The sequence below is a fragment of the Haliaeetus leucocephalus genome, unplaced genomic scaffold (genome assembly GCF_000737465.1).
Source record: "Haliaeetus leucocephalus isolate CR32 unplaced genomic scaffold, Haliaeetus_leucocephalus-4.0 Scaffold214, whole genome shotgun sequence".
Classification (NCBI taxonomy): Eukaryota; Metazoa; Chordata; class Aves; order Accipitriformes; family Accipitridae; genus Haliaeetus; species Haliaeetus leucocephalus.
The window spans coordinates 842,481-852,127 of NW_010972650.1; the positions used below are offsets into that span (position 1 = coordinate 842,481).

The following is a 9,647-nucleotide window of genomic DNA, read 5'->3' on the forward strand; positions in this document are numbered from 1 at the left end:
CCCACACCCCAAAACAGCCGGGTGCCACCCTGACACCCCCAGGGTTCCTCAGCCCAGGACAGGGAGCTGCTCTCACCTTCGGCCCTTCCTGGAAGAAGCTCGTTAGCCCCAGCCAGGAAGAGGGTTAATTATGGCCCCCAGGGAAAGGGAAGGGAGGGGAAGGCAGGATTGAGACCCCCATAGGCAGGGAACCCCCCCTGCTCAGTCCTGCCCTCAGGGGAAATAAAACTTCCCCAGTTCAGATATTTTTATATAAAAAAAGAGACTGTTTATTGCTCCAAAAAAGTTCCATGGTAACAGAGACCCGACAGACTCATCACACCAACCTGCCAGGGGGGTTGGGGGGGGGCAGCTTGTCCCCAGTGCCCCAGGACCTTCCAGCCCTGCTCCTCCCTTGGGGATCCCAAAGGCCTTGGGGCAGGGGACAACCAGTGCCCCCCAGCAGCCCCAGGATGACATGGGGACGAGGTGTGGAGTGACTGGGCAGGGGGGCACGGGGCCCCCGCTGTAGTGTCATGACAGTCCCTGGGGTGGTGGGGGGACATTTAAAACCCAACTGCACCCCAGGGAGCAGCTGGGGCAGCACTGGGGCAGGGTAGGGGGGGCCCAGCTGCTCTTGCATGAGGTATGTAAACAGGGCAGGGGGGCTGCAGCCAGCGCAGCCCCCCGGGGACCCCGTGCCCCTGGGGGGGCTGTAACGGGGACGTGGCTCAAGGACAAGGCTCAGGAGCACAACAGGCTGAGATAGAGGCAGGGGGGGCAGACCGCCCCCCCCCAGGTCTTGGCTCTCCCTGGGGGGCTCTGACATCCCTGAAGCACCAGCCACCATCAGGGCTGGCTCTGTGGCTGGCAGCCATCCTGGGGGGGCACCACAGTGTGGGGGACACACACATCCCTGTCCCCCAGCCCTAGCAGGGTTTGCCGAGGGGCTGGGAGCGCGTCACGGGCAGCGGCAGCTTGTGCAGACCTGGACAGAGGGAGAGCATGAGAGCTGGGGGGGGGCGGGATATGGGACACCCCAGCGCCCGTCCCCGTGTCCCTGTCCTCACCAAAGGCGCAGATGAGCTCGGCCTGGACGGCCCAGGAGACCCTCTTCACCAGGCACAGGGTGGTGAGCCCCGCGAACCCCATGTTGTAGAGGAAGACGATGTAGAAGTTCCCCAGCCAGTTGAAACGGCCAAAGTCCCCCAGGAGGTCGAAACGGGGGGTCCCTGGGGGGGGGGGGTTGGTGGTCAGGGCACCTCAGTCCTGGGGACACCCCAGTTCTGGGGTCACCCTGGCCTCCCCCAGGGGCTCACCCAGTGTCCTGGAGAAGACGGGCAGGGCTGAACTGAGCACCAGCAAGGAGACGCAGTTCCCGATGATCTGGGGGGGGAGGAAGGAACGTTTGTCAAGGGGGGGGGGTAGTGGAGCGCAAACAGGGCCTGGGCCCCCCCCCCCCAAGCTGGGGAAGGGGCTCCCCAGTGCCAGACACCCACCGGGACCCTGCCTGCACCCAGGGCTGCACCGGAGGCAGGGGGAGGTGGGGGGGGGGACACACGACACCTGTTGCCCTTGCATGGGGACACCGCACAGCGCACAGGGACACACACAGCCATGCACTGTGGGGATCAGGGGTCCTGCACCCCCAGTCCCAGCCCAGCACTCTCACCTTGGTGAGGGGGGTGTCCTGCCGCTCGGGGACCAGCCGGGTGAAGAGGGGGGAGCTGTAGAAGCCCACAACAGAGGAGACCATCAGGTAGCTGCGAGGGGTGTTAAGGAGGAGAACGGGGTGGGATGGCCCTGCGGACAGCACTGGGGACACGAGTGCCCGCCTGAAGGATACAAGATGAGGACGACCTGCAGGGCAGCTCCGAAGGAACCGAAGATGGAGAAGGAGACCTGGCCCAGGGACGCGTCCTGCCGGGAGAGGAGGGGGCACGTTGTGGGGGAACGGTCCCCAGGCCAGCATGGGACACGGCTCCTTGCTGTCCCCTGTTCCCCCACCCAGGTACCTGGATGCCCCGTGGCATCGCGGCATCGTCCAGCAGCAGCTCCAGGACGTGGAAGCAGACGATGAGCACGGAGATGCCCTGGGAGGAGCAGGGAGGGAGTGAGGGTGGTTGGGGAGGGGGACAGGACGAGCCCCAGCCCCCTCAGGAGGGACACTCACCGTCAGCGCCAGGAGGCCCAGCATGGCCAGGGGGTAGCCCAGGTTCCTCTGCCAGGGCGACGCTCGGTGCCGCAGCTCTGCAGGGTGGGGGGACGACGTGCCCGGGTGAGAGGGGAGCACAAGCCCCCACCCCAGGGCAGGAGTTGGAGAGGGGCCCTGAGGCGCCGGGACAGGGTGTTACAGCCCCCACCCCACTTCACACCCGCCCTCCCTCCATGGGGCACAGGCTCCCAGGGAACCAGTGTTCCCAGTGCCAAGCTGGAGAGAACCCAGGCGTCCTGGGCTTGCCCTCCCCCCCGCAGGCTCCTTACCCAGCTTCCGCCTCTTGCTCCGGATGGCGAAGAACTGCTCCCGCAGCAGCTCCACGTTCAAGTTCAGCCAGCAGGAAGCTTTGCCTGCCAAGGGAAAAGACACCGAGGGGCTCATGGGGGTTGAGGGCTCCCATGTGGTGGGGCAGAGGGGACCCCAGTCTGCCCTGAACCCCCCCCACTCCTGGCTAGCAGCCGTGCTGGGCACCCACCGGAGGAGATCCTGCGGGACACGGCGGCTTCCTCGAGCCTCGTGCAGCTCAACTGCTCATCCAGGTCTTCTAGGAGCTGGCGATGGGCGAGGAGCCCGTGAGCAGCCGTGAACGGCACCCCGTGCCCGGGATGGCAGACCAGGCAGCCCCGGGGACTGCAAGCCCCCAGGCTGGGGCAGTGGGACCCAGGGGGGGGACACCTTACCCGAGGTTTCACCAGCAGCTTCCCTGTGACGGTGAACATGGTGGAGAGGCCGAAGGGGGTGCACACTGCGGTGGGAGGAAAGGCTGAGCAGGGGGTGCCCCGGTATTCTAGCCCTCCCCACACCCCCACAAGGGTCCTGGTCAGGGGATGGGTTCTCAGCCCTGCACTGCAACCCCTCCAGACCCCAGCACCATTTTCAGGGAGCAATCCCTGCTCCCAGTTGGGCACCCCGGGGGACCCGCACCCGGCACAGGATGGGCCACCAGGACTGGGGCACCTCTGGGAAATGTCCCACAACTCACACAGCAGAAGCAGCATGCCAAAGAGCGAGATGCAGGAGTAGAGGTAGGGCAGGTAGTATTCCCAGAGGTCTGTGGAGACAGCAGGGTCAGACCAGTGGCACTGGGCATCCCTCCTCCCCTTCAGCACCAAGGTCTGATCCTGCCCGGCTGGAGCCAGGAGAGCTCCAGTGCAACCCAACAGCACCCACCATAGAGCGACTGGCGGCTGGCCGCGTTGTTGCTGACGATGGCGGAGGCCACCCAGACCATGCCCAGCACCAGCAGCGTCAGCAGCAGCAGCACCACCGACGTCTCATACACCCTGGCCATGATGCCCTGCGGGAGCAGAGTTAGAGAGGAGCCAGCGATGGGGGGGACCGGGGAGGGGACACCCACAGGGCCACCTACCTTCTTGGATCCTGCAAAGCCCTCCGACTCAGTGAAGAAGTAGGCAAAGGGCATGAGGAAGACAAGGGACAGATTGGAGAAGAGGAAGACCAAGTTCCAGAGGCCTGGAGGGGGAGACGGTGTGGGGTGAGCTCCCGGGGGGCAACCCTGACCCGCAGCCCTCAAGGCACCTCGGGGCCACCCCCTGTACCCACCATGGACGAGAGACCCATTCAGCCACTGGATGTAGTAGTTCTGGGGGAAGGAGAGCAGCACCTCGTTGCTGATGATGGAGAAGGGCAGCAGGAGGACGGCGCCCAGCGCCACAGCCAGGGTGAAGGTGCACAGTCCCAGCCTGCGGGAGAGCTGAGAATCAGCTCCGGCACTGGGTCTGGGCCCCCACGGGTGTCACAACCTGGTCACAGCCCCCAGGGTCACCGACCCCAATGGGCTGGGGGGACACGGTGTCCCGGCCGGGCAGGGAGAGGAAGCAGCCGAGCATCCCGCAGGCAGGGAGCAGGATGGGCAGGAACTTACGCAATCCTGTTGACAGCAGCATCCTCGTCATCATGCACTGCGGGGGGAAAAAACTCAAACTAATGGTACTGGGAGAGTCAGGGCTGCCCGGAGCATTGCTTCCTGCCTGCTCCCCTGTCCACTCCCAAACCTGCCCCTGCCCCCAACATTCCCAGGGAGTTTGGGCTCTGCTCCCTTCCAGTGGCAGCTGAGGAGGTACCCCGCAGCGACCGATGCCACAGCAACCCAGGTTGCGGTGGGACCGGGGCTCCCAGGGGAGGCCGAAAGCGATGGAGGAACAAGCTCCGGAGAGGCTGAATGTGGCTGCCAACGGCTGCCCGGCTCCAGCAGCTCCTGCCCTCCTACCTGCCGTGAAGTCTGTGTGCTTCTTGAAGTGGGTTATGATGAAGTGGCAGAGGATGTAGAGGCTGACGAAGAGCAGGGCGCAGATCTGCAGGCAGAAGTGCACGGGCAGCGCAGGCAGGCCTGGAGGGCAGCCACTCCCACCCTCGGTGGTGCCTCTGGCCCCGGGGCCCATCAGCCTCACCCTATTTATTTTTCCACTCCTGGCCCTGGCTACACCCCACACACATACTTGGCCCTGCCTGTGCATGGGGGCTGCACCCAGGGCTCACCCACGGGTGCCCACAAGCTGCCACAGCACCCGGGCCAGAGGAACCCAGGGGGTCTGAGACCACGGGGAGAGCCCACCCGGCAGCTCTGGGTCGGCCTGTGCTGGCAGAGCTGGAGGTTTGACTCCGTGGGACACCCCTGCACTCCTTGACCCGCAGCTCTCGCCCTGCTGGCACCGGCACCCGGCAGAGCTGCAGGAACAGCCTTGAGACAGGCGCCAAGGCCGGCCGTGGTGTCCCTCCCGCCCCCGCCGGCACACCGAGGTCCAGCCGGAGCAGGCGACGTTCGAGGAACACGGTGACCTTTCATCCCGCTGGGTACGCGGCAGGATGGGGAAAGGTCACCCGAACCTGCCACCTTGGCACAGGAGGAATGGAACAGCTGTGGCACCTCCCTCCTGCTTGGCCCGGGGGGCTCAGCTGCCCGGGGGTCCCCAGGATCTAAGTGGGGTGGCAGGGAGCCCCGGGAGCCAACCCAGCTCCGGACCCCCGGAGGGGCAGTGCCCAGCGGGTCCTCCGGTTCCTGCTCCTGCCCAGGGAAGGGTCTCAGGCTGTGGGTCCCCTCCTGCCCCAGGCTGTACCCCGCAACCCAGAGCTCTGCCTGGCTGGGGGACCCCCAACACCTCCTGCACTCAGCAAAACGGGGCCGAGCGAGCTCCACGCTGGCTGCGCTGAACCAGGAGCTCCTGGGTGAGACGTGGCTCCCCAGGACAGCTTGGAGGGATGTCTGGGGAGCTCCAGGACATAGATGCTGGGCTCTGGCCACCAGTTCCTCCCCGCAGACACCGAATTGGGCTCTGGCAAGGTGGTCCCGGCACTGCTGGTCACAGCCCACCTGGCCGCCCCGCATGCAGCATCCCGGATGACACTTGGGAGATGCCGGGACCCTAACGCCTGGGTCGTTCCCATCCCTGAGCCTGCAGCAGTGGGTGCCGTGGCCGGCAGAGTGGGACCAGGGGAGCAGACCCAGCTCACGGTTCAGAGGGGTGAGGGGGGGTCTGCAGGGTCCCTTCGCCCTGACACCAAGCACCCTGGGGAGAGCTGCTGGCCTGGGGGGCGCAGGGACAGAACCAGGAGCCTGGCATGGGTCTGATCCGGCTCTGACATCGCTGCACCCCAGCACCCCCGACCCTCCCGCTCACCCAGAGGCTCCCAGTCGGGGCAGGTGGGACCCAGGCCTGGGGGCTCCAGTACGGCGGGACCCCAAGTCCCGCGGGGGGTGGCCGGGATGGCACAGGGGCTTGGCAGCAGTGGGGCCGGACCTGGCAAAGGGGTCGCGCCAGGGGCTCGGCCCAGCCCCGGGACCCCGCTATCTCCGGGGTGCACGGCAATCCACCGGGGCTCTGGCACCGATAAGGGCCGGGTGTGGGGCACAACAGCAGCCGGGCCCCAGAGCCGCCACTGGAGATCCCGGTCCTCCCGGCGGGGGGGAGCTGTGGGCTTCCAGCCCCAACCCACAGCACCCCCACGGTCACACCGGACCCTTCCCCCCCCCCCCAGCCCCGTCCGACGCCCCTCACCGCGGCCGCGGGCCTCCGGTACTCACTATGCACTCGCGGACCCTATCATGGAAGAGCTGCTCCCGTACGGCCAATGCGTCCTGTTCCACAGGGGCCATGTTACGGCCAGCATGGCCGGATCGGGTCCGAGCGGCGGGCCGGTATTGCCGGACCGGTGTTACCGGGAAAAGCACCGAACCGCGCCGAGCCCAGCCCGGGCTAGGTGGCCCCGCCCCTCCCCGCTCGGCCCCGCCCCTCGCGTCCGCTACCCGCTACAATGTATCCGCGCCCGCCACGGCCTGAAAGGGCCCCCGCCAGGCCCCTCCTTCTCTCCTCCCATTGGTCCCGGGAAGTGAATGAGGCGTTGCTCATTGGTCGAGAGCGACGCAGGGCCTTCCGATAGGCTGAAGGAACGGCCGTACTCCCGCCCGCCGCTCCCACGGTGGGGGGGGACGGGACTGCAGCTCCTGCGTAGCCCCCCCCGGGTGGGGGGCGGGAGCCGGGATTAGGCGCAGGGACAGGACTAATCCCCGGACTAATCCCCCGGGGGGGTTAATCCCCGCTAGGGCCGAGGAGGGGGGCAGGCCCAGGCTGCCTCAGCTCTGGGGGTGGGGTGCTGGGGTGCTGTAGCTCACCAAAACCAGGCAGCAGCACCCAGGGTCCCCTGGCAGGCCCCCCCACCCTGTAGCACCCAGGGAGGGGTGGGGGTGCCTTCCCCCCCCCCCCAGGGAAGAGAGGAAGGGCTGGCCAGAGCCAGCTCCAGGCAGGAGCGCTGCCATCCCCACCATCTCACTGGGCACAGACAATAGGGACACTCTGTTCCCATGGGATGGGGCCAGCTGGCCCCCGGCGAGCTGCAGGGCGCTGACACAGAGGGTTTGTATCCGACAAGGCGGCAGTTTCTCTTAAAGCCTTTTATTCACAGACATGATACAGACACATGGAAAACCAACATGATCACATCAGAGAGAGCATGAGCCCAGCCAGAGCAGCACGTCCCTCCAGCCGGGGCCACGGGGCTGAACCCGACCCAGTGCACAAGAAAGCTGAAGTGTTTGAAGCGGACATTTTGTGGACATGCTACAGCAACAGAAGGAACCCAGCGTTTAGTATTCCTCCCCTTCCTCCTCTCCCTCCCCTTCCACCGAATCCACCCCCACCTCCTCGTAATCCTTCTCCAGGGCAGCCATGTCCTCCCGGGCCTCCGAGAACTCCCCCTCCTCCATGCCCTCCCCCACGTACCAGTGCACGAACGCCCGCTTGGCATACATCAGGTCAAACTTGTGGTCCAGGCGGGCCCAGGCCTCGGCGATGGCCGTGGTGTTGCTCAGCATGCACACCGCGCGCTGCACCTTGGCCAGGTCCCCCCCGGGCACCACCGTGGGAGGCTGGTAATTGATGCCCACCTTGAAACCGGTGGGGCACCAGTCCACGAACTGGATGCTACGCTTGGTCTTGATGGTGGCGATGGCGGCGTTGACATCCTTGGGCACCACGTCCCCGCGGTACAGCAGGCAGCACGCCATGTACTTGCCATGCCGCGGGTCGCACTTTACCATCTGGTTGGCCGGCTCGAAGCAGGCGTTGGTGATCTCCGCCACCGTCAGCTGCTCATGGTAAGCCTTCTCGGCCGAGATGACGGGGGCATAGGTGGCCAGCGGGAAGTGGATGCGGGGGAACGGCACCAGGTTGGTCTGGAACTCCGTCAGGTCGACATTCAGGGCCCCATCGAAGCGGAGAGAGGCCGTGATGGAGGACACAATTTGGCCTATCAACCTATTGAGGTTGGTGTAGGTGGGCCTCTCGATGTCCAGGTTGCGGCGGCAGATGTCGTAGATGGCCTCGTTGTCCACCATGAAGGCACAGTCGGAGTGCTCCAGGGTGGTGTGGGTGGTGAGGATGGAGTTGTAGGGCTCCACCACGGCCGTGGAGACCTGCGGGGCCGGGTAGATGGAGAACTCCAGCTTGGACTTCTTGCCATAGTCGACAGAGAGGCGTTCCATGAGCAGGGAGGTGAAGCCGGAGCCGGTGCCGCCCCCGAAGCTGTGGAAGACCAGGAAGCCCTGCAGCCCTGTGCACTGGTCAGCCTGGAAGAAAGGAAGAGAAAACAAGATGGATCTATCAGCAATTCTGCATTTAAGCTGCTACTGAGTTGCCCAGGAAGACAAATATTCACCCCAGGATCTCAGGCCTTTGGGGACTCTTGTCTCAGGGACACTGGCAGTGGCAGGTGCCCAAGTGCTGCAGCTCCATTTCCAGCCCGAGCCCCCTGTGTGTCGGCACAACCGATCTTTGGGAAAGGGGGCCCTTCCTGCAGGGATTGGGAGACACTCGGCTCCTTCCTGCTACAAAAGCCGGCCCTTCCAGCGCCTGCACCCATCACCACCCAGGCAGTCTGCTTTGTGGAAGATGAAACCCACGGTGCTTTACAGGAGCATGTTAGGGCAACCAGAGCCACCACCCTGGGGGCACTGCCTGGGCAGGAGGCTGGCAGCCATCGAGGTTTGCCAGGCACTAGCACTCCCCTCCCAGGGCATGAGCTGCCCCAGCATGAGTTAAACACTCAGCACAGCTGCTCGTAAGTAGCTGGTCAATAAGGATCAGAGTCCAGATCAAGGAGAAACCTCACATGACCCTAAAAAAAAAAAAGGGATAAAATAAGGTTTTTCCCAAGGGCAGAATTGAGCCAGCCTCTCCCAAACCCCATGTCGCCCCCATGCACACTCCATCCTTGGGGTGCAGGTCCTGGGCTTGCAGCTGCGCTGGGTTTGCAGGGTCCTGAGGAAGGGGACTCAGCCCATGGAGAGGGGAAGGGGCTGATCCTGATCTCCACTCACAGGATCCAGACCCCATGGGGAGCCCCAACTTGGTGCAGAGTGCCAAGAACCATAAAATGCACCCAGGATCTGGAGGCACAGCCTGGCTCCTCATTCCTGCCCAGGTCCCACTGGAGGGTTCCCCTTTCTGCACCAGCCATGGTGGCACCAGCATCACCCAGGGATGGTACCCACCAGCTTGCGGATGCGGTCGAGGACCAGGTCGATGATCTCCTTCCCGATGGTGTAGTGCCCACGGGCGTAGTTGTTGGCCGCATCCTCCTTGCCCGTGATCAGCTGCTCGGGGTGGAAAAGCTGCCGGTACGTCCCGGTGCGCACCTCGTCTGCGGGGAGAGCCCGCCCGCCCCGTTAGCGTCCGGCACCCGCTAACACCGGCCACCCCGCGGCCCCCCCCACCGGCCCCCCGCTCACCGATCACCGTGGGTTCCAGGTCCACGAAGACGGCCCGCGGCACGTGCTTGCCGGCCCCCGTCTCGCTGAAGAAGGTGTTGAAGGAGTCGTCCCCCCCGCCGATGGTCTTGTCGCTGGGCATCTGCCCATCGGGCTGGATGCCGTGCTCCAGGCAGTACAGCTCCCAGCAGGCGTTGCCGATCTGCACGCCCGCTTGGCCCACGTGGA

At 65.4% G+C, this 9,647-nt stretch overlaps 2 protein-coding genes across 3 annotated transcripts; both read right to left on the bottom strand.

Annotated features, from left to right (window-relative positions):
• Nucleotides 1–715: 715 nt before the first annotated feature.
• On the bottom strand, nt 716–6,420 carry LMBR1L (limb development membrane protein 1-like). Its single transcript, XM_010566552.1, has 17 exons — nt 6,240–6,420; nt 4,428–4,512; nt 4,083–4,119; nt 3,761–3,900; nt 3,567–3,670; nt 3,368–3,494; nt 3,180–3,248; nt 2,878–2,942; nt 2,673–2,748; nt 2,464–2,547; nt 2,153–2,229; nt 1,995–2,072; nt 1,826–1,899; nt 1,652–1,742; nt 1,299–1,365; nt 1,050–1,211; nt 716–967 (listed from the first exon to the last, which is right to left on the bottom strand). The coding sequence occupies exons 1-17, from the start codon at nt 6,309–6,311 to the stop codon at nt 909–911; spliced, it is 1,467 nt and encodes a 488-aa protein (XP_010564854.1). The 5' UTR covers nt 6,312–6,420; the 3' UTR covers nt 716–908.
• Nucleotides 6,421–7,089: 669 nt separating this feature from the next.
• LOC104831157 (tubulin alpha-1A chain) lies at nt 7,090–9,647 on the bottom strand. Of its 2 annotated transcripts, none has more exons than XM_010566554.1 (3): nt 9,441–9,647; nt 9,200–9,352; nt 7,090–8,279 (listed from the first exon to the last, which is right to left on the bottom strand). In XM_010566554.1, exons 2-3 carry the CDS (start codon nt 9,284–9,286, stop codon nt 7,299–7,301), a joined length of 1,068 nt encoding a protein of 355 aa, XP_010564856.1. In that variant the 5' UTR covers nt 9,287–9,352; nt 9,441–9,647; the 3' UTR covers nt 7,090–7,298. The 2 variants fall into 2 exon arrangements, with proteins under 2 accessions (XP_010564856.1, XP_010564855.1); XM_010566553.1 differs by having other exon boundaries at nt 9,204–9,352; nt 9,441–9,641.

What these genes read in the sequence shown, in the direction of transcription:
- LMBR1L (XM_010566552.1), bottom strand. Translation starts at nt 6,311, where the DNA reads ATGGCCCCTGTGGAACAGGACGCATTGGCCGTACGGGAGCAGCTCTTC. An exon ending in GCTGCTGTCAACAGGATTGC is followed by an intron (nt 3,901 to 4,082) that starts GTAAGTTCCTGC and finishes GCTCTCCCGCAG; the next exon opens with GCTGGGACTGTGCACCTTCA. An exon ending in AGCTGCTGGTGAAACCTCGG is followed by an intron (nt 2,749 to 2,877) that starts GTAAGGTGTCCC and finishes GCCCATCGCCAG; the next exon opens with CTCCTAGAAGACCTGGATGA.
- LOC104831157 (XM_010566553.1), bottom strand. Translation starts at nt 9,561, where the DNA reads ATGCCCAGCGACAAGACCATCGGCGGGGGGGACGACTCCTTCAACACC. An exon ending in CCTGGAACCCACGGTGATCG is followed by an intron (nt 9,353 to 9,440) that starts GTGAGCGGGGGG and finishes CTCTCCCCGCAG; the next exon opens with ACGAGGTGCGCACCGGGACG. An exon ending in TCGACCGCATCCGCAAGCTG is followed by an intron (nt 8,280 to 9,203) that starts GTGGGTACCATC and finishes CCTTTCTTCCAG; the next exon opens with GCTGACCAGTGCACAGGGCT.